General features: G+C 45.2%; 1 protein-coding gene across 2 annotated transcripts in view; it reads left to right on the plus strand.

The window, feature by feature from the left end:
- Positions 1–9485: 9485 nt before the first annotated feature.
- Positions 9486–23968, plus strand: part of HERC3 (HECT and RLD domain containing E3 ubiquitin protein ligase 3) — a 61593-nt gene continuing 47110 nt past the window's right edge. For both annotated transcript variants that reach the window (XM_081959541.1, XM_081959542.1), the window contains exons 1-2: positions 9486–9618; positions 19918–20182. In XM_081959541.1, the coding sequence (XP_081815667.1) occupies positions 19957–20182 (226 nt within the window). In that variant the 5' untranslated portion in view covers positions 9486–9618; positions 19918–19956. The remainder of the gene's footprint in view (positions 9619–19917; positions 20183–23968) is intronic.

Consider the following 23968-nt stretch of genomic DNA (forward strand, 5'->3'; position numbering starts at 1 on the left):
CTTCTTTTTCTGAGCAAATTACAAATGGTTGGTCTTCTCCAGAGAATATATGTTTAACAATATAATGCGGGCAGGCATCTGTTGAAGAAGATTGACAAAAATTAGTTAAAACCTTCAGACGTCACAAACATTCCCTTTGTCTTTACGCGGCAGTAGGGATTCGAACCGCTGAACTGCCGACCTTCTGATCAATAAGCTCAGCGTCTTAGGCCCTGAGCCATCGCGTCCCCTATCCTGTGTAGTAGAATTGCTAACTAAACAGCAAAGCATCATTGTCTTCAAGATGTCAGAGCATCCACACACCATGAAAACAGAGTGTATATATCTGCAGTAAAGTGCCATGTCTGTTTCTCCAAAATGTTATAGGGCAGGGGTGTCAAACTCAGGGTCCAGATCCGGGGGGGGGCATGGGGCCACCCTGGAAACAGCAAAGGACTGGCCCGCGGTGCCTCTCCAGCAAAAAGGGAGCTCGGGAAGGCTGGGTGTAGCCCTCCCGGGCTCCGTTTTTGGCCCTGACGGCCTCCTGCAACTCTCTGCCAGCAAAAATGGGCCCCTCCTGAGTGCCGTTTTCACTGGTGGAGGGCTAGCGAAACAAACTAGAAGAAAAACAAAACAAAGGGAGAAATGTTTCCCCTTTCGCATTTGAGCATCTAAGAAGGGACAGGAAAGGAGAAAAGGAAAGAGGAAAGAAAAAGAAAAAGGTCAAAAGATGAGAAGAGAGCAAGGAAGGAAAAATAAGGAAAAGGGAAAGGAAGAAGAAAGAATAAAGAGGGAAAGAAGGAAGGAAGGAGATTATGATGAGAGAGAGGGATGGTCTGAGAGAAGTCCTGCCTTAGCACTTGGCCACCACAGGTGCCCCCCCTCCAACATGAGTGAAGTTGAGCTGGCCACAAACCCCCTCCCAAGGTCAAACAACCCTCATGCGGCCCTCAATCAAATAGAGCTTGACACCCCTGCTATGAGGTCTCCTGTTTGAGCAGAGGGTTGGACTGGAAGACCTCAAAGGCTCCTTCCAACACTTCTACATCATGTCGTCATGTGACATATCGTGACTCCCCTCCCTCTTTCACTAAACTGGGGGTGGGCATGGCCAGCACGTGAGGCATCCAGCCCGTAGGCCACGAGTTTGAGAGCCCTGTTCTTTATCCTGTATGTCTGATGTCCTTTCCTGTCTGAGAGAGCTATCAAAATCAAGCACTTCCAGCATTTCTTCCATTTCTCACCCAAGCAATCATGTCCTGCTCCACTGTTACGGTTTTGTTGTGCTGCTTTTCATTTCTAAACAAGAAAAGTTGGCTTCGTTTGCTCAATGGGTGTGCCCTTTAAAAAAAGATGTATTAGAGTTCCGTTGTTTTGTATTAAGCCGCAGCTGAGATCTGATGCTGCAGGCGAGAAATTCAGTTCCTGCTTGCCACAATTTAATATTTCCTTAGCCCAAGGCACTAGATAATCGAACTGAAAACAAACTGCGAGCCAATGAATGGAAGGTATTGATGCCGGGGAGAGGGAAGGTTGTCAGAAAGCTTTCATTCAATTGTATTTTGTGTTGCTGATAAATGCAACCGTCAGCTTTCCGTAATCCCCAGGAAGTTGGCCGCAATCCATACAGAAGTAAACCCAGTTTATTAAACATCATTGTGCTTCTGCAGTCTGATGGCCTTTTTAAAAGATGAAAGGATATTTGTTTTAATACACGCGTGTCTGTTCCTCCTGCTCCGGGATCAGCAAGAACATTTTAACAAGTCAAAATCTACATTGAAGTAATATTTTTATCTCTGCTAACTCAAAGTGATCCACTTTCTACTTCCATAGGTCTAAGTACAGAGCTGAATCATCTGAAATATGCTTTACATCAACTGGACATACAAAATATTCCGCTACTGAGGAAAACCACCTTTTTTTTGCCCTGCTCCTTAACTACCAATTGATAGACAATGTCTTTGTATTGTTGAATCAAAACCAAAGATCTATGAAGTCATTAGATGAGCAGCAGCTACTAAAGCAATGCCTTTGTGACCTAACTGACTTCATCCTTTTTCACTTAATGGGATCAGAGTGAACTACAGACCCCTCTGAGGGTGGTAGCTGGCCTGAATGTAGGAGACCATTTGGCTTGGAAGACCTATGTCACCTGGGGAGTTGGCAATATGTGGTAATACAGTAATGCATCCTTTGTGTTCAGGTATGCGGTGAACAGCTTTTTAAATAGAAGAAAGGTAGCATGACTTTAATAAGTGGCTTCTAATGTATTTGCTTTTATTTTGGCTACCCACTCCCCAGGTAAGGGTGTTCTGACCGAGGCTTCCCAAGAATGTGAAGCCTCTGCTCATTCACATTCAGCAAAGATTTTCAAGGGAGGATTTATAGTCACAGACCTTCTCTGGCTTGGAGAGCTGCCAGGCCGATATCTGCAAAACTTGGCAAGGAGTCTTGGAGAGTCACGAACCAATTAAGAGAACTAATTGTCTCCTGCAAACTCCACTCCCCTTTTGCTCCTCTTTTATTTCCTCTGGGAGGGGCCATTCATCGTCCACCTGTGGCTGCACTCCCAAAGTTGACTCTTGTTCTTTAGCTGTTCCCTTCGTCCAGCAACTCTGTGCATGAGCACACTGGGAAGAGGCTCCAGCTGTTTGTCTGCCTCACTGATGTCTGACTCTGAAGGCAGCTGATAACTGGCATACGGCTCTGGGCCCCCCTCTGCCTCTGACACAGAGTCGTCATCAGAGCCTTCCCCAGACTCCAAGATTGGACCGTTCCTTCCCAACTTCCTCACTGTCCGAATCTACTGCCAGCTCCACTGGTGGGCCAAACCACAGGGGAAAAGCCCATAACAAAATGAAATAATAACTAGGGCTGTGCAGTTTCAAGTCCATGGATGCTTCAAAGTGTGTCTTTTCTCATAGTCCCTAGCCGCTACAAACGTGGAAGCAATTTTCTGAAATAGAATGCCTAGGTCACTTAACTGGCTTCTGTCTGAATACCAGACAAAGGCACCTATAAAGCAGTGGTGGGTTCCAGATCCCGGTGCAACGGGCCCCGGCGCCCACATGAACGCTTGCAGCCCGCACACACGCACGTGCAGCGCGCACATCCATCCTTACTTCCTGCTCCGCAACACCTCTGCAATGCTCCAGCTGCTTGGCGGAGCGTTGCGCAGGCGCCGTACACTCCATGAGTGTGCGCGGAAGCACCGAAGAGCTCAAATACAGGTAAGGAGGGTGGGTGGGTCCTCCGGAGCACCGTACCGGAACCCAGTGCTCCCGGCAGGCATTGGTATACCCGTACCGGGACGTACCACCTGCAAACCACCACTGCTATAAAGGAATGTCTACATGACCATGGGAACAGAGGAGAAGAGATGCTGCTTGGGAAATAGATAAGAGAGGCAGGAGCCTCCAGTGGCTTAATGGTCAGAGAAAGAAACTTAGGAAGGGCTATTTCTAATGTAGGGGTGTCAAACTCAAGGCCCGCAGGCCGGATCTCACCTTCAGGCAGTGACGTGCGGTGAGAGTTATGGCTGGTGAGGCTGGTGACGTCATCAGGAAGGTGGAGCCTCAGCCTCCTGCTCACGTGGTCCCATTCCCCGCCTTCCTGAGTGAACATTAAAGGGACCGCGGAGTGCACTGTAGCATTGCTTCCTCCACCGGCCCCAGTCCCTTCCCCCCACTCCTTCAAGGTCTTCTACCAACCCAAAGCCCGATTCCCAACTCTCTCGGGCAAGTCTTGAGCGTTGCTTTCCCACCCGCCCTCGCTGCCTTTCGTTGCTTTCACACCCGCTCTCGCTGCCTCTTTCATTGCTTTCCCACCCGCCCTCCCTTTCGTTGCTTTCACACCCACCCTCGCTGCCTTTCGTTGCTTTCCCGTGCCCGCTCTCGCTGCCTCTTTCATTGCTTTCCCACCCGCCCTCCCTTTCGTTGCTTTCACACCCGCCTCTAAAGCGCGCCAAAGCCTCCTTCGTCCCCCCCAGCGCGCGCCCTTTTTATTTCCCGCAACACCCCCCCCCATTTCGGGAAAGCTTTCCCCATTGCCTGGGGGGTGAGGGGGGCGGCTCCTCTCCCCCCACTCCCTCCGTCCCTGCCTCTCTCCTCAGCCCCAAAGCTCCGTCCGCGAGACTCACTTCCAAGGCGAAGCCCTTGTGGCAGCGAAGCCCTTGTCGCCCCGAGCTCTTGTTTGCACTTCCGCCCCTTATCTTCGCTCTTCCCCGCTCTCTCCCGCCAACCTCACCAGCTGCTTCTTTTGCCCTGACCTTTCCCAGCAAGGCAAAAGACTTTTGCATTGCAACAAACTTTTGCAACATCATTTGCAGCTTGGCCCGGAGCTCAGGCATTCTAAAACGCTTCCTTTCGCCCGTGGAAGAGCTCATGCGGGCGAAAGGAAGCCCACATCCCGCAGACTAAAACGCTTCCTTTCCCAAAGATGGGAAGAGAGCAGGAAGGAAAAATAAGGAAAGAGAGGAAGGAAGAAGAAAGGAGAATAAAGAAGGAAGGAAAAGGAAGGGAAGGCTGGAAGGAAGGAGGGAAGAAAGGAAGATTATCATGAGAGTGAGGGAGTGTCTGAGGGAAGTTCTGCCTTAGTACTTGGCCACCACAGGTGCCCCAACATGAGTGACATCGATCTGGCCATGCCCTCCCCTCAGCCCCCCCCCCGTTCAAAGTCAAACACAACCCTGAAGCGGCCCTCAATGAAATCGAGTTTGACACCCCTGTTCTAATGTAACAGTGCTTAAAGCAGCAATGACCAGTTTGTATCTTCAAACTTGCAATATTCTATTAATGTAGTTTTACAATAAAGTAGAATTAGCTCATCTAGTCATGTTTCGTGCCTGGTTTACCTCAGAGGGTTTGCAGCATTGGCCAATTTTTGAAGTAATTGTAGTGGACAAGGTTTAATGAGCCCAGAGTGACTTTTCTACATTGGGGGTCTCCAACCCCCCAGGCTGAGGCCCATTATTGGGCCTTGAGCCATTTGGAACCGGGCCACAGAAATGGTAGATGAGCAGGCGTGAGAGCAGTGTGCATGCCTGCTGCTTGCGCAAATGGAGTTGTGCACATGTGTATCAGTGGCGGAATATGACCGTTACGCCCCGGTTCAGGTGTACCAGTGCATGTTGGGAGCACCAGGTACCGTTCCGGTACGGTGCTCCAGAGGGCCCACCCATCCACCCGCCCTCTTTACCTGTATTTGAGCCGATTGGGGCTGCGCGCGGGCATGTAGTGGATGCCTGGCCCCAAGGCACTGTACTGGTTGCAACGGGATCCGGAACCCACCACTGATGTGTACACTTGCCTGCCACTAGTACAAAATCACCCCCTCCTCCCCCCCCCACTGGTCCACAAAACCAGAAAGGTTGGAGAACTCTGTTCTACACGACTAAAGATGTCTATATTTAAACAGGAGACGGTTCTTTCTGTCCTCCTTCCATCATTATATGTAGTGCAGCTTCATTTGCTTACCTCAAAATCACTTTTCTATCAGTGCACTGATGATGTTATCTAGTGGGATAATGAAACGTCTGCGAGAAAACAAGCTGAAAAGAGCACCAAGAGCCCCTCATTTCAGCCCTGACTTACAAATATTCTTCTTTATTGGTATTTTGTTGTCCAGTGGCTGAAACTGACCACTGAACTGGTAGTTGTGTTACTTCAATTTTTTGTGAGGTTACTTTAAGGAATACAGGTCATGCCACTCAAAAGAAATAAAGAGCTACAAACTTCAAGAACAGCTGGGAAGGGAGCAATCATTCTACTCCATCATCTGCTCCCCCCCATAATTCTCTCATTCCCCGTAAAATCCTAGGGTTGTCTCGGCTGGCGCTCTGCTGGATGCCTTGTGATTATTAAATCCACGTAGTTATACACACTACCCCAAATATATTGTTCTAACAGCTGCCAGTGATAGGTTCCTTGCCTTGCTATAAACCCTGGAATTCTGATGTTCCTTTGGAACTTTTATGCCTGAACATTATCAGTAGACATTGTGATGCATTTGTCTTTTCCCAGCCAGAATCTTCTCAGATTGGTTTGATGCTCAATGTGTTAGAATAGCTTCTCGGTGTTCACTTCGCTGCTCCCAAGTAATAATCACATACTCCAAATGTGTTTCCTAAGTTGCAGTCATCATCATCGGCATCTGATGACATGATTCTCAATGCCACACATACAGCGGAGTGCGGGCAGCCGCCGCCAAAGAAGCTAAGGCAAACCTTCGTTGTATACACAGAGGCATAGAATCAAAATCATGTGAATTATTAGTAGCATTTTATAAATCCTTAGTAAGACCACATCTGGAATACAGCATCCAGTTTTGGCCACATTACCCCCCCAAAAAAGATGTTGAGATTTCGGTAAAAGTGCAAAGAGGAGCAACTGAGACGATTAAGAGCCTGGAGACAAAAAACATATGAAGAACGGTTGCAGGAATTGGGTATGGCCAGTCTAGAGAAAAGAAGGATTAGGGGTTGCCACAAAGAAGAGGGAGGGGGGTCAACTTATTTTCCAAAGCACCTGAAGGCAGGACAAGAAGCAATGAATGGAAATTAATCAAGGAGAGAAGCAACCTGGAATTAAGGAGAAACTTTCCAACAAAACAATTAACCAGTGGAACTGGCTTGCCTTCAGAAGTTGTAGGTGCTTCATCACTGGAGATTTTTAAGAAAATACTGGGCAGCCATCTATCTGAAATATATATCACCTGCTTGAGCAGGGGGCTGGACTAGAAGAATTCCAAGGTCCCCTTCAGCTCTATTCCGACTGATTGATTGGTGACATATCCATTGCTTAGGACAAAGTTGCTGAAGTCTCAACTTTATGACTTGAGGTCCACAAGTCTTAAACTTGCCAAATTTGGATACCCCTGCTGTAGGAGGCTTTAGGCAACAGAACATAAAATTAGTTGTTTAAATACTAATCCATCTCTGATGTTGGAAGCTTTCACACGTTAGTCTTTTCTCCTTTTCTTGGCGCCCTGCAGATAGCAGCGGGCATGAGGGCATTTGTGCACCAGCCCACTGCTGTGGCTTCTCCATTGACTTATTTTGCTCCATAACTTTGCTTGTTTGGAGATCAGAAAAGGTGATCACAAGACCCCAGGACACATCAGCTGTCATAAATATGACTCAGTTGCCAAACATCTGACTTTTGATCACAGGACCATGGGGTGCTGCAAAGGTGGGGTGAAAAAATGGTCATGTCACTTTTTTTAGTGCCATTATAACTTCAAAAAGTCACTAAAACAACTGTTGTTCTGTTAGCTTCTGGGTGCATGCAAATATTCTGGGTAATTCCAGTATGTATTTCCATCTATTTTTATTTATAGGAGACAATCCAACTTTTTGAACATTATCCCACATTATTAAAGATAAAGTCTCTTTGGACTTCAGCTTTCCTTCATATATTCTCCTAGAAGATTTCTAAAGGCTATGCTCTTCAATCTCCTCTCACGGAATAAGGCGAGTCATGTGCTTTTCTGGACCATTGCTTTGAATTAATTAATTGACAGACAATTCATCTGAATGTCAACTTTGAACCAGCTGCCTGGAACTGAAGGTAGACCCAAGATTTATGCATGGCTGTATTCAAATCAGGCATTTGCTCAAGGTAGCTTTGCAATCACAATCTAACAAAGTAAACTCCCAAAAGCAGTTATTTTTTTCAAAAACAAGTGATCATTTAAAAATCTTTCTCAAGAACAAAATGTATAAAGAACAGCAATAACATTAACTTCCATTAAAATGTACCCTGTTTTCCCCAAAATAAGACCTCCCTGGATAATAAGCCCAATCGGGCTTTTGAGCGCATGCACTAAAATAAGCCCTCTCCCAAAAATAAGCTCTCCCCGAAAATATTGCAACCATGAGGTGACCACGCTCGCCATCTCCTGCACCTTAAAAATAATAAGACCTCCCTGAAAATAAGGCCAGGTGCTTATTTTGGGGGGGGGGGGTCAAAAGAAAATTAGACCCTGTCTTATTTTCGGGGAAACATGGTAACGAGTTAAAAATCCTAAAATCCCCCTGTCAACAATACAACGAGGGAGGCATTACATCCAACAGAATCTATCACTATACAGGTGGTCCTTGACATACAACCACAATTGAGCCCAGAATTTATGCTGCTAAGTGAGAAATTTGTTAAGGGAGTTTTACCCCGTTCCACTTGCCACATTTGTTAAGTGAATCACTGCAGGGGTTAAATTAGTAACACGGTTGTTAAGTGAATCTGGCTTCCCACACTGACTGTGTTTGTCAGGTTGCAAAAGATTATCACGTGACACTGCAACTGTCATAAATGTGAGTCAGTTGTCAAGTATCCCAATTGTAAATTGGATCACCCTGGGGATGCGGTCATAAGTATGAAAAATGATCCTGTCACTTGTTTCAGTGCCGTTGTTAATTTCGAACGGTCACAATATGAACTGTTTTAAGTTGAGGACTTTAGAAGAGAATAGAAGGAATGAGCTGGAAGGGACCTTGGAGGTCTTCTACTCCAACCCTCTACTCAAGGAGGAGACCCTATAACGGTGATGGTTAACCTTTTTGGCTCTGAGTGCTGATACTGGAGCGCACATGAGTGCGTGCCAAAGCACCGGAACCCAGAAGAGAGGAGCTTTCCAGTGCGCATGCGCGCAGTGGCTAGCTGCATTTCCGGGTTCCATCACATGCATGTGCCAGTGGTGGGATTCAAATAATTTAAACTGGCTCTCTGCCCTAATGATTTCTTCCCACAACCAGTTTGTCAAACTTCTCAGAAAGTTAACAACCAGTTCTCCCGAAGTGATGCAAACTGGCTGAATCCCATCACCTGTCTGGCATGTGCGCCAGACAGCTGTCTGGCACGCATGCACACAATGGAACCCGGAAGAGCAGCTGGCCACCATGCGCATCTGCGTGCCATAGGTTCGCCATCACGGCCCTATACCATTTCAGGCAAGTGACTGTTCAGTATCTTCTTAAAAACTTCCAGTGATGAATCACCCACAACTTCTGAAGGCAACTTCTGTTCCACCTGTTTGGAAGTTTCTCCTTAATTCCAGGTTTATTTTATTAATTCTTTGATTAGTTTCCAACCATTGTTCCTCGTCCTGCCCTCCGGTGCTTTGGAGAATAATTGGACCCCCCTCTTCTTTGTGGCAGCCCCTCCAAGACTGGAATTCTGCTATCGTGTCACCCCAGGACTGCCTTTTATCCCGATTTTTGTCCTGGCTCGCTGTGACTCAGGCTTTCTCCAACGGGGATAATCACATCTGAGCGATCCTAAATGCCCGGGCTGCACGCCTCTCGCCCGCTGCGCTCCATTGGACGGCAGAGCCGCCGCCACCTCCCCTGAGAGCCTCTGGCGGGCGAATGACCCCGCTCCTCCTCCGCCCTCCCCAAAACTTACCTCGCAGCCACGCCTCTCCTCTACGTCATCATCTATCCAGGTTCCGATTGGCCAAGGGAGGAGGTCTACCCATTGGGTCACTCCGGTCGGCTGTCTGTCTGACTGGCGCTCACGGGAGGGGCTGGAGGGGCAAGGAAAACTTCCTTGTTTCGGGGTGACGCTCCCTGCCGGAGTCTGCGGTCGCGGTCGGATCCCCCGAGTCTGCGGCGGCTGGGGAACCCCGGCTGGAGCCGGTGACCAGGTGCTTTCCTCCTTTCCACCTTGCTGGGGCTTGGGGAGGGGGCTGGACTCGCTGTCTGGTCCAGGTTTGGGGTGGTCGCGGATCCGTCGGGGCAGGCTTCCTTTAGGATCGATCCTAAAGAAGCGCTAGCTAGGATCGACTCTCTCTCCCTTCCCCCTTTAATCCGGACCCCGCCTGCAAGCATGTATCCATGTATGCATGCATGCATGCATGTATGTATCCATGTATGCATGCATGCGTGTCTCCTGATCCGGGCTTCGCTGGGTCCACCTCCCCAACTTTAGCATTGGGGAGGATGGGAGGGCGTAAAAAGCAGGTCCCGTTCATTTCAACGAGCGAAGCGGGAGGAAAAGAAACCGTGGACTTTATCTGGTTCTTAATTTCCAAGCCTAGCCGTCCCCAGGTGCCACGGTTCCTGCCCCTCCTAGGTGAGATCTTGCATGCCTTTTGGAGATACGGTCCTCCTGCGGCTCTGTGGTAGACCAAGATCTCTGGAGCACAGCAGAGAAGAAAGTTTCTATGGAGATCTGCAGTCATCCAGGCCCCTGTTGTCCTAAGGTGCTTTTTCAAAAGGACCTTATTTATTTATTTGTCTGTCTGTCTTCCTATCCTATCCATCTATCCATCTACCTACCTATATCTATCTATAATCCTATCTATCTATAATCCTATCTATCTATCATCCTATCTATCTGTCATCCTATCCTATCCCATCCATCCACCCACCCACCCACCCACCCACCTACCTACTTACCTATCTACCTACTTACCTACCTACCTACCTACCATCTATCTGTCTGTCTGTCAACATGTATAAGGTAACAGGTATTAGTATGGACATGGACATGATCGCATGAGATTGGTACAAAGAGAGGGATACAAATAAGTATAACATGGCCATGAACACATAAAACGAGAACATATCAATGGGGACAGTAGGACAGGGATGGTAGGCTTGCTGGTGCAGCTTATGCACGACCTCTTAGAAAACGTGTGAGGTCCACGGTGGACAGTTTAAGGTGTAAAAAATGGTGTTTGAGGAACTTGTTTTTCCTTGAAGGCGTTTCGCTGCTCATCCACAAGAAGCTTCTTCAGCGACTGTTTTCCCAAAATCTGCCCTACCTACAAATTTCCAAGAACTGAACACTGAAGCTGAAGAAGCTTCTGGGATGAGAAGTGAAACGTCTTCAAGGAAAAACAAAATCCCATTGCCCTTTTGAAAAAGCCCCTTTGGGATAGATAAGGAAGGCTGCTCTATTTTAACTTACTGGTATGTGTTGTATGATCTCCATTTATACACGTTATAAACATTGTGCTTATTAGGGGACACAAATCTATGGTTTTGAATAGGGAAGTCCCCATTTCTATTCCTTGCTATGGGACGGAGAGAATGGATACCAACCAATATGAATTTTTTTTAAAAAATCTAACATTTCTGGGAGACTTAATGGCCAAATGACTCTTTCTCATTTTGAAGATTTCTGCACACAATCCAATGCAGGATGTCCATTCCCTTTGGTGGTCCTTGTGCAGGAACATCTCATTCTGAGGGATCCCCTACAGAGGAACTTGTAGAATATAGTTTGGAAAAGCAATTCCTGTGATCAAATGGTTTGTTTACTCCTTAAAATACGTTGCAGATATTAGCTGACTGTCATCAAAAGAGCTAGGGGAATGGAGAAGCATTGAGTGAGAAGAGTGGGTGTTGTATTGATCTCTGCAATTGTTTTATGGCCTCCAGACCTGCCAAATAGTTAGGCATGTGCCACGTGGCCTAGGACAGGGGTCGGCAACCCTTCCCGTGCCTGACTATTTCCTGAGTGGCCACAAAACTAGCATATGCAGTTGAATTAAACATTCTATTTTCTTCTGAAACTTTTCTTGGATTTAAACATGGTTGGCCTATCGGAAGTTGAAAAGCTTAATCAATCACCTGCCAGCGGGTGTTGCACATTGGCGGTTGTGACGCATATTTTGAGGGAGCCGCAGCAGAGGGAGGAAAGAGCCACATGCGGCTACAGAGCTGCAGGTTGCTGACCCCTGGTCTAGGAAAGCAGAAACCCACAGGAGATAACATCAATCCTGAAGAGCTATGCAAGAGAATTGGACACTGTCCTGTTCCTGGGTTTCCTTTCTTGGGTTTGCACCTAGCAGAAAGTGGTAGTGCTGGAGAGGCTGTTGAACGTTATTCCCCTGTTCCCTACCTTCCCATCTCTTCTTTTTCCCAGTCATCCAGGCTGACTGGGAGAACCTGAGTTGTGTTTTCTTGTCTGCTTCCCAACAGCCAGTTTCTAGGAGTTGGTGATGACTTCATCTCTGTGACACACACTTTTCAGTGTGCATATCATCTCTCCAATGCAAAGCTAGGGTGGGCAGGATAGTATTCCATCCAGCTTCTTTCAAGAATGGGAGGGAATGGACAGCAGAAAGTTTAAATCTACCTCAGAGCTTTCTGGAAAGCAAAAAAGAGTGTAGAGGTGAACACACACACACACACACACACACACACGTATGTTCTGACCTAGGCTTCCCCAAAAAGCACAAAGCAGATTCCTGGTCCCAACAAAACCCCTCTTATTAAACGAATGTGAATTCCTCTCATTCACATTCAGCAGAGGCCTGGTAAACAGTCTTTCAAAGGTGAATTTGTGACCACAGACCTTATTGGAAAGCTGCCATGTAAATATTTACCAAATGCAGTGCTGTGCAAGGAAAGACTTGGCACGGAGTCTTTGAAATTCACAGACAGATTTTCACACTCCTGAAACGAACTAACAAACGAATTGTTTCCTGCAAAAGCCCACTCCCCTTTCGCTCCTCTTTTATTTCCTATGGGAGGGGCCATTTACCGTCCACCTGTGGCTTTACTCCCAAGCCGACCCTGATTTCTTAGCTGTTCTTTTCTTCTGGCAGCTCTGCGCATGCGCACACTGGGAACAGGCTCTAGCTGCTCCTCTGCCTCACTGCTGTCTAGCTCCAAAGACAGCTGAGAACTGCCAGACGGCCTTGGCCCCATCTCTGCCTCCAACGCAGAGCCCTCATCCGAGCCTTCCCCAGCCTCCAGGACTGGCCCATGTTCCTCCCCAACCTCCTCATTGTCTGACTCTGCTGGCTGCTGGCAGGCCATAACAACACATACAGAAGCGTGCCTCTTGCATGAATTGGAGCTTGATTTTGTGAGTTTGAGTATAGGATATATTTTTGCATACTGGTAATGGTGATATATACAAACCTGACTACTGATTTCTCTCAGTGTGTCAGTGAATGGGAGGCAGCCAAGGAGTCAGTAGCAGAATGCAGTACAATAAAGAATTCTTGACTTTATGCTACACAAACCTTATGGCTTTTGGTGCACTGTTCTCCCACACTCTTTATTGCCATGACAGTAATCTTGGTCTGGATGGAATATTAGCCTTGCAGTGTTCCCTGGTGGAAGAGCTGCTAATTTTATCAGTTGTGCAACTGCTCCTTTTTCCTTTTGTAAGGGATTTTCTGGTGATAAGGAAAACAAAAGAGTTGGACCAATTGGCTGAAAAATATGTTCCACTGGAAGATAAAATAATCTGGAGTTTTTGTAAAATTCCACCAGGTGTGGGGATTGTACTATAAAAATATTACATGAAAAAAAATATTACCTGGCTGGTAAATGTGCATGCTCCATAAATGTACCTGATCTGTCCATGCTCCAAATGTGTGGACTTCAATCCCCACAATTCACAATCCAGGCTTTCAAGGTTTTGCAATGTGCATGTTGGGCTCAGGAAGGCTGCCATAAATCACAGTGCTGAGTGAGGCTAATGCAATCTCCAAACTTTGTCCAGTACAAATGACAATAGCAGATTAGAAGCCTTTCTCTGCCTGTCTGCCAATCGGCTATTTTGCCTGAATCCGAGAAGGAAGTGTGTTTGCGATACCGATCTTGCAATGGCCTGTGATGAAACCTCACTCGTCAATTGTAGATGTGTAATTGTACGTGACTGTGTGCAAGTATCCTTTTTCCCCTGATGGTGTCAGCACAATAGGATCCGTGACAGGGTTAGGGATAGAATAGAATAGAATGACAGAGTTGGAAGGGACCTTGGAGATCTTCTAGTCCAACCCCCTGCCTAGGCAGGAAACCCTATACCGTTTCAGACAAATGGTTATCCAACACCTTCTTAAAAACTTGCAGTGTTGGAGCATTCACAACTTCTGGAGGCAAGTTGTTCCACTGATTAATGCTTCTGACTGACAGGAAATTTCTCCTCAGTTCTAAGTTCTCCCCTTGGTTTCCACCCATTGCTTCTTGTTCTACCCTCATGTAGAACTTTGGAAAATAAGTTGATCTCTCTTCTTTGTGGCAATCCCTGAGATATTGGAACGCTGCTATCTTGTCTCCCCTAGTCCTTCTTTCTATTAAACTAAACATACCCAGTTCCTGCAACCATTCTTCATGTTTTAGCCTCCAGTCCCCTAATCATCTTTGATGCTCTTCTCTGCACTCTTTCTAGAGTCTCCACATCTTTTTTATATCATGGCGACCAAAACGGATAGGCTGATAGAAGGACCTTCCTTTTTACATTCTTTCCATTTGTAGAGAATGGTGTGGATTTCCATTGTGGTCTGTTCAAACAAGGTTTAAGGTTGCAGGATCCAATCTGGGTTAGTCACCAGGACCCAGATTGACGCTCCTGGGTAGGCTGAAGATATTTGTTATTGCTCATGTTCTACATTTCTGAATGAAGATAGAGCGTGTAACTATCTAAATGGAATATTCTATTTTTGAGCCATTTCAAATATCTAAATCTCTTCAAGAAACCAAATTATCTTAACAAGATTATACTGCACTTTATATGTTGCTTCACGGAGATAACCTTAGTATGCCTAAACTTATCGTTTGTAGGATTTATGTAATCATAGGAACTGCAGTGAAGTGAGGTAATACATCATAATGTCCTTCAAAAAATATGGAGGAAAGTAACAATAACATTTGGCATGATGATGATGACAGTCACACTAATATCAAAATGTTTTCTGTACTTATTACAAAGAGCATTAGACATCAGAAGAGGAACAAAGATGATTAGGGGACTGGAGACTAAAACATATGAAGAACGGTTGCAGGAACTGGGTATGCTTAGCTTAAGAGAAAGAAGGACTAGGGGAGACATGATAGCAGTGTTCCAATATCTCAGGGGTTGCCACAAAGAAGAGGGAGTCAAACTATTCTCCAAGGCACCTGAGGGTAGAACAAGAAGCAATGGGTGGAAACTAATCAAGGAGAGAAGCAACTTAGAACTGAGGAGAAATTTCCTGACAGTTAGAACAATTAATCAGTGGAACAACTTGCCTCCAAAAGTTGTGAATGCACCAACACTGGAAGTCTTTAAGAAGATGTTGGATAGCCATTTGTCTGAAATGGTATAGGGTTTCCTGCCTAGGCAGGGGGTTGGACTAGAAGACCTCCAAGGTCCCTTCCAACTCTGCTATTGTATTGTATAGATCTGAAGGGAGAAGCTGTGCAAGTTGATTATACACTTGCAAAATATATTTTCAAATCCAAGAGAAAGACAGCATATTTTTTCCGCAAGAATGTATTCCTTTGCATTATTTACTGGTTTTACAGTTTTACAATTTAGTCTTCCAAGCTTTCAGATGTGCTGGAGCCCATCCTTAGGCAACTTTTCTCTACATTGGGGTTTTGAAGGCCACAAAGTGTCAGGGTTCAAATAGCATCCAAAAGTAAATCAGAGCCCAAGGCAAAGTATTGCTCAAAGTTCCAATTTATTCAGAGAGCCATGTTGGCACATCTGGGAAAACCCAAGTATGAAAGCTTCCCGGTTTTCCCCACCCAGTTGAAAGTTCCAGATCTTGCCCCCACACCCAAAGGTCCATCATGTGTTCCAATCTTCCACTGCCATTCTGGCAGTTCCACCCATCCAGTTCGGGTCAGGTGCAGAGGTACAGAAACAAAGGATGACCTTGGCTTTCTAGAAAGGATTTTGTTATGGCTACATAGCATCTAACTCTGTACAACACCCCCCTCCTATTTTCCCACAATACAAAATGCATAGTAGAATTATAGAAAGTGTGGCAGGCCAAAGATCCTCTGTTCCCGGTGACCGACCCAGATTGGATCCTGCAACTCACTCTCTCTCTCTCTCTCTCTCTCTCTCTCTCTCTCTCTCTCTCTCTCTCTCTCTCTCTCTCTCTCTCTCTCTCTCTCTCTCTCTCTCTCTCTCTCTCTCTCTCTCTCCCTCCCTCCCTCCCTCCCTCCCTCCCTCCCTCCCTCCCTCCCTCCTCTCTCTCTCTCTCTCTCTCACACACACACACACACACACACACACTGTTTATTCAGTGGTGAAATTCAATTTTTTTACTACCGCTTCTGTAGGCATGGCTTAGTGGGCATGGCAGGGGAAGGATACTGCAAAATCTCTATCTGATTGCTCCCCTGCCTTTTGTCCAGGATATGCGTTCCTCGTCCTGGCTTGTTCAGTGAACTGTATTGCAAATTGATTGAAATTTTTGCTTTAGGGAAAGCAATACTTTCAGTCTTTGCTTTCATCCCTGTTGGGGGAAAAAACTCTCCACATTATTAAATTATTCTCATGAGAGCCATCTTGACGCAGTGGTTAAGGCACCAGGATAGAAACCAGCTGACCATGAGGTCTACTCCTGCCTTAGGCACGAAGCTAGATGGGTGAATTTGAGACAGTCACTCTCTCTTTCTCTCAGCCCTAGGAAGGAAGAAACCTTGCTAAGAAAACAGCAGGGATCAGCCCAGGAAATTGCTGGGAATCAAAACTGACTCAAAGGCACACACACACACACACACACACACACACACACATATAAAAGATTGTTAGCAGCTTTGTACGAATTGAGTCAAAGATAGTTGCAGCTACATTTTTTTTTGTATAAAGTTTTTTATTTTTTCATTTTTATAACATATAACCACATGTATACTATTACATAGCCAACATCGTATTGTATTATTAAATGTTTACATCAATTCACCTTACCATCAACTCCCCAAAACAATTATTGGCTCTTCTGCTCTCCATACACCATATTTGTACCTTATCCATCACTTTCTTCTCCCTCTCTCCTCCTCCTCCCTATCTCTTTTCTTCCCTCTGTCATCCTTCTCTTCATAGAGTCATAGGAACTTTTTTAGTCAGCTCTTTAAGGCAACGGCCCCCAACCTTTTGGGTACCAGGGACTGGTTCCGTGGAGAGAGGTTTTTCCCTTAGCCTGGAGAGAGCGTGGCTTCACATGTTGCTTGGATCCCACAGATGGGGCTTCGCTTGTTTGCGTGGCCCAGTTTCTAGCATGCTACGGCCCGGTGCTGGTTCACAGACACGGGGTTGGGGACCCCTGCTTTACGGTACAGACCTCTGATTTTTTTCCTCCCTCGTAAAGAGGAGCCTGGCGCAGCCTGGTTATTTTCTGCCGTCAGAAGGCTGCCGGCACTGTTTTTCCTAGCCTCTGTTTGGGAGCACAATATTCTCAGCTGGCTTCAGTTTGGAATAAACTGTACTCAAGAGATTTCAAAACGGGTCTTTTACCTACCTAAATGCAAGTGCCTTTTCTTCACTCCCTTAACCATTTCATTTTTTCCCCCATAGGAACGGTTTCACGTGAATTGAGCTATTAGTTAGGCTGCTCTACTGTGGATCCCTAATTCAATCCACGGTAATCCTAACGTTATCGGATACTTTCTATTGAAAGATTGTCCTAAAATAGGAGGATGTGCTGTGCTTTTCTTTGTGCAGCTTCTGGTGGCACGAGCAAGCAATAAATTACCAACCATATCTAGAGAAACACATTTGTTCTGGCATTAATGTCCAACCAACAACAATACTGAGACTTATTTGTTCTGATGGTTGCTTTGCCAGCTGGCATGAGGCGTGTTAGAAATGTTTTCCTTTTACAACTTTGCAACGATTCACCCTGGTTTTTCCCAAGTGCTTCTTCCTAGTTGAATTTGACGCCTTGCACTTTGTCGTGACTTGTAGGTTTTAATTTTCTGAAGTTGAGAGGAGTACTTCTGCAATATGTACTGCATGCTCTCACAGCATCTTATATAATGTATTCTTTTCAGCCTGGGGTAATTAAGCCTGACTTGAGGACAAACAGTTAGCAGCAGCAAATCTGTTTTCCTGGAGGGTAGGCATAAAAGAGCAGAAGAATTCCACTCTTCTTTGTTTTAGTCAATATGGTTCATAGTTCAGCACATTTGTCTGTTCCCACTGATAATGTGGGGAAGGGAATAAGAGAAATTTGCAGTTAGGCAGTAATGATCAGCAGAGCAGAAGCTGCCATTTCAAAAGTGACAGCCTGAGATTTCAACACAACCGTTGCCGCAGCTCTTTCTCCAGAATCAGAACAAGAAATAAAATATCTGGTTTTCATTTGTGTCCCACAATGGGCAAATGAACTGGCAGAGATGTCTGGATAAAGAAGTGAATAGGACGTATGGTGATGCAGTGGTTAGAATGCAGTAAAGGTAAAGGTTCCCCTCGCACATATGTGCTAGTTGTTCCCGACTCTAGGGGGCGGTGCTTATGTCCGTTTCAAAGCCAAAAAGCCAGCGCTGCCCAAAGATGTCTCTATGGTCATGTGGCCGGCATGACTTCTCTGTGATGGGCCCAGCCCTCTGGAATGACCTCCCCCCAGATATCAGGACAACGACCGATCTCCGCTCCTTCCGCACAAAACTCAAGACCCACCTGTTCCAACTAGCCGGCCTGGCTTAACTAGAACTTTCTAACCTCCCTGGCAATTTTAATATTTTAATATTTTATACGTAAATTTTGGGGTTTTTAACTATTTTAATTGTTTTAATTTATTGTTATTTATTTGAACTTGACTGTTAAATATTGGTGTTACCTCCTCCATGCCACACTTGTATTTTGATTTAATTGTACGTCGCCCCGAGTCCCTCTGCGGAGAGGGGGCGACTGATAAATCGAAATAAATAAATAAATAAATAAATAAATGCCAAAGGCGCTGTTACTTTCCCACCAAAGGTGGTTCCTATTTTTCTACTTGCATTTTTACGTGCTTTGGAACTGCTTGGTTGGCAGAAGCTGGGACAAGTAACGGGAGCTCACTCCGTTACGCAGCACTAGGGAAGTGCTTCAGGGGCTGTAGAGAACCTTCTGTGGAGGCACATTGGTTCGCAAGCAGTCCACTCATGTAGTGGCTGAAAAGTTGCCCTTGGGCTGTTGAAACCTGAGTCCAACTCCCAATGCTGGCAGGAAATCATTGGAAACCAATCCTGGACGTCACCAGGCTTGAGAGATTTGCCCACAAAGCATCACTCCGCATGTCAAAAATGCTTATATCGATCAATTAAATGGGCCAGCTTCTTTTCTTAAGTTTTAAGCTTTTGGATATCCGTTTCATGAAACCGAGGCTACCAAACAGAACTGTGATTTATTTACTTTTTTGCCCTTGAATGTTATTTACTGATATGCAGGTTGTCCGCGACTTAGAACTACAATGGAGTCCAAAATTTCTGTTGCAAAGCGGGACAGTTGTTAAGTGAGTTTCGCGCCATCCTATGACCTTTCTTGCCACAGTTGTTAGGTGGATCCCTGTAGATGTTAAGTTAGCAACATGGTTGTTACCTGAATCGGGCTTCCCTATTGTCGGAAGGTCAATATACGGTATAGGGTTTCCTGCCTAGGCAGGGGGTTGGACTAGAAGACCTCCAAGGTCCCTTCCAACTCTACTATTGTATTGTATTGTCACAAAAGGTGATCACGTGACCCCAGAGCTCTGCAATCGTCATAAATACGAGTCAGTTGCCAAGCATCTGAATCTTGATTTGATCTCATAACCATGCAATGATCATAAGAGTGATGAACAGTCACAAGTCACTTTTTCAGTGCCATTGTAACTTAGAACTGTCGCTAAATGAACTGCTGTAAGTCAACGATTACCTGTGAAATAATTTTGTTAAAAAATAAAATTGGATACCCCTTTTTGTTGTTCTTTGTTTGATCTGCAGAGCATCCTCTTTTAACAACCCCATAACCCCCTGTGGAGCTAGCAGACTGTTTTAATGGCCGGATGCCTTTCCTGTTGCCAATGCAGAGTTTTGTTCAGCAGATATATTCTCAGTGTGCCCAGAGAGTGAGAAATATCTGCCTCTACCTAGGATCGAACTCACAGCTTCCTAATAACTCACAGCCTCCTGATTGTGGAAGCGAGAGCTCCACATCTAGGCCACCGCATCACTTCGCTTTGTTTGATCTGCAGATGACCCCTATTTCTTTTTTTGAGAGAGATTTCTTCTTTTACCTGCAGGAAAATTTCAAGATCCATGCCTTGCTGAAAGCGGAGAAGATGTTATGTTGGGGATATTGGTCTTTTGGATTTCCTGGCTCAGATACTACTCTGCAGGCGGTCATCCCTGAACCTCAGACCACTGAGTTTGTTCATGAGAGGAGTGTCAAGGAAGTGGCTTGTGGGAAACACCACTCTGTGTTCTTGCTGGAAGATGGGGAAGTCTACACCTGTGGGGTGAACACCAAAGGCCAACTCGGTCATGAGAGAGAAGGAGGCAAGCCAGGTGGGTTGATTTTGAGTGCTTGATCCCAAATCCTTTCATATTCATGGTTTGTCTCTGTGGGCATTTATTGCTTCTAATAGTTTTGAGGGGAAAATTGAAGGCAAACGAGATCCAGGCAGAAGAAGAACATTGTGGCTTCAAAATCTAAGGGACTTTTTTGGACAAAACTCAACAGCACTTTTTTTGTGCGGCTGTTGATAAAAATAGGATCACCAACATGATTGCCAATGCCAGATAATGGCACAAGAAGAAGATGAATAGTTTTGAATTATCATTCTTATATTTCTGGTTTTTCTGTGACTGTATTATTAATCAGGGGTTCCAATTTTTTATTTTTTATTTTCTTGGCTGATAGGCACATCTGAACTTTTGAAAGCAAGTTGGAGGACACTTTCACAACAGGGTTTGCTGTAACACGTGCTCCAAACGGTGGAAATTTGGGGAGCGATATTATCAATACTGTGTTTGATAGTAGATTATTTAAATTATTTAGGGGTGTGACATGTATAAGAAAACTTAAGACGCTGGGACTTTTTAATGGTGAACTAAGAGTCTCTATAATTCACACTGATCATTTTCTTCTCGTCTAGAAAATCTGGCTTGTTGCTTTTTCTGTCTGACCTCAAAATAACATTTGTCAGGAACCGTGAAGTGACATGTCCAGAGTGTGTCTTGTTCAAATTACCTCCTTCTCCTTACACTTCCAGCTACAAGAGCACCCTGTTTCAATTTGTCCATGATGTTGACAGAGAGCTAAAAGAATGCTAGTAGTCTCTTACTCATTCAGATTTTGGCAGCTTTGCAAACAGTGGCTTTCCCAAAATCACTAAAGCAGTTTTCTCTCTCCTGTGGATAGAAAACCTCAGGTGATACAGATGTTATGGACTCTATTTCATATTCTAAAAGGCAGGGATGGCAAAGTCTCTTTATGGCCGCAGACTGCGCTTTGTTTTTATAAAATGTTGTTAAGGTCTCAGGGATGTGAGAGGAGCATGGTGGTATCATATTCCCCCCTTAGGCATGAGAGCCAGCTGGGTGACTTTGAGCTAGTCTAAGAATTGAGGCCTTTGAACTATGGTGCTGGAGAAGACTCCTGCGAGTCCCTTGGACTGCAAGGTGAACAAACAAGTCAGTCGTAGAGGAGATCAACCCTGATTGCTCTTTAGAAGGCCAGATCCTGAACATGAAACTCAAATACTTTGGTTACCTAATGAGAAGGAAGGGCTCACTGGAGAAGAGCCTAAGGCTGGGAACGCTTGAGGACGAACAACGGGATGATAGAGAATGAGGTGGATGGATGGAGTCACCGAAGCAGTAGGGATGAGCTTAAATGGACTCTAGAGAATGGTAGGGGACAGGAAGGCCTGGGGGAACGTTGTCCATTGGGTCACGATGGGTTGGACATGACTTCGCAACTAACAACAAATCTCTCTCAGCATCACTCACCTTCCAAGGTGGTGGTTTTTGTGGGGAAAGGGAGAGGAAGAAAGAGTATAACAGAATAACAGAATTGGAAGGCATTTTGGAGATCTCTTAGTTTTAGGGAATTTCAGTATGTTTCATCATTTTTGTCTTACATTTTTTTACTGGGCTGATTTCAAAATATGGTATTTTAAATATTGGTTTTATCAATGTAATTGGGTATTTTTCCTGTTAAGCCTATGCTACTTTAAGATACCCCCAAACCATGGAAATAAAGAAATTGCCAGCTAGCATTCCAAACATTGATGATTGAACAAATACAAAAGAAAGCCCTAAGTGTTTCTATACGTATTACCAAAGGTAGAGAAGTGAAAAAGTTTGTAGCTATACATATTGGGCAAAGTTTGGTCTGTCTTTTGAAGTGGCACCAATGGTAACAGGCAAGTTTTAAAAATAAACGTCTCCTTTTACAATCATTTTCACATGGATTTTCCTTCTCAACCTATTTGCTTGCAAAATCCAACAGTCCAGTTTAGTACTGATATCCCCTAGAGATTATTCCCACCCAAACTGAGGTTTTTGGAAAAGAATTATATTTTGCCATCTGCAAGTAGATTTTGGAAACATGCCTGTAACGTGTTGTACTTTTCCAATATGAATACAGTCTGGTTTCTAGCTTGGTGAAGAAATGCAAAACACATGTACTAACTTGAGGATAGTTTGGTCAAACCTCCATAATTCAGTTTGTTTATTCCACTAAATTCATGTGTGTTTCCAAATCAACAATTTTAAAAGGGTGGCCCTTTGAAAGGACCAAAATACTTTTGGATCTGGGATTTTGCTTTTTATTTTCAAAATGTATACAGTATACGATTGTCCATCTGAAACAAAAAAACTCTGAATGATTGACAATACTGTACAAAGCCAATATATAGCAAAGTGAACAGTATAATTAAAAAACAAAACCAATAAATACAAGAGCCAAGGAATCTCACAAACAATTTACAGTTCTAAACTCACATATATTGGGCAGTACTAGCTACCTGGCCATCAAGCCTCAAGATAGAGCTAGCTTTTCATGAGATTTCAGGTGTCCAGCAGGATTGGGGTATCCGGATCTTGGAGAGGAGGCTCTTCCATAGGATGACAAGGTATGTTTTTCTGAGGTCTGCATGATGACACTGTTTCACCCAGGGGCTTTGGAGCAGGCCCACCCAATCTGATCTAGTGGGAGACAACTGGAGGCAAATGATCCCATAAGTAACTGACCCAGTGCACAACGTTAAGGATGATAACTAGCATCTTGAATTGCAGTTAGATGTCTACTAAACGAAAGCACAGCTTATCCAGGAATAGCATCATAGTCTTAGCAATAGCAATAACACTTAGACATATACACCACCGCATAGCACTCTACAGCACTCTCTAAGCGGTTTACAGAGTCGGCATTCACTGGCAGAGGGCTGCAGGAGGCTGTCTAGGCCGAAAATGGGCCAAGGGGGTGGGGCTGCACGTACCCCCCCACACACACACCGGGCTCCATTTTTGCTGGCAGTGTGCTATCAAAACAAACTAAAAACAAAACTTTTGCATTTGAGCACCCAAGAAGGGACAAGAAAGGAGAAAGGGAAAGAGGAAAGAAAAAGAAGGAAGAGGGGAAGGAAGAAGAAATTAGATGGAAGAGGGGAAGGAAGAAGGAATTAGAATGAAGAGGGGAGGAAAAAGAAGAAAAGGAAGGAAGGAAAGGAAGAAAGGAAGGAAGGATGTTTACAATGAGAGTGAGGGAGGGTCTCAGGGAAGTCCTGCTTTAGCACTTGGCCACCACAGGTGCCCCTGACACGAGTTCTGTGTCGCGCCTACCATGGCCACGCCCCTATGTTACACCCCCTGGTCACGCCTCCCAGCCCTCTGAGGTCAAACACAATCCTGAGGCAATCCTCAATGAAATCAAGTTTGACAGCCCTGTTATAGATGTATCATCTCCACAACCAAGGGGCTCAAAAACACAGACAGTTTATCCCTGTTTATGCCCTCACCGCTTCTAGGCATTGGGTCAGCACCCTGAAGCCATCAACTCGCACAGTCTGGCATGGCCCAAATAAGGGAATTCTGCATCTCTTTTCTACTTCCTCTGGAACTCAAGTGGCATTAAAAGGAACAAGCTGCACCGCTCAAAATTACATTCCATCTGGAAGGTTGCTGATCCATCTGCTTTGAAATTCTGTACAGCCTCTTAAAGGAAACTCGGAGAGGCTGTTCTCCTGAATTGCTATTTTCACTCTAACAAGTTCTTGATCATAATGTTGGGGTGTTAACTGGAGATCATCTCTGAGATGTTTTTCACTGCTTTGTTGCACCTTCCTA

The sequence above is a fragment of the Natrix helvetica genome (assembly GCF_964273705.1).
Source record: "Natrix helvetica genome assembly, chromosome: 7".
Lineage (NCBI taxonomy): Eukaryota > Metazoa > Chordata > Lepidosauria > Squamata > Natricidae > Natrix > Natrix helvetica.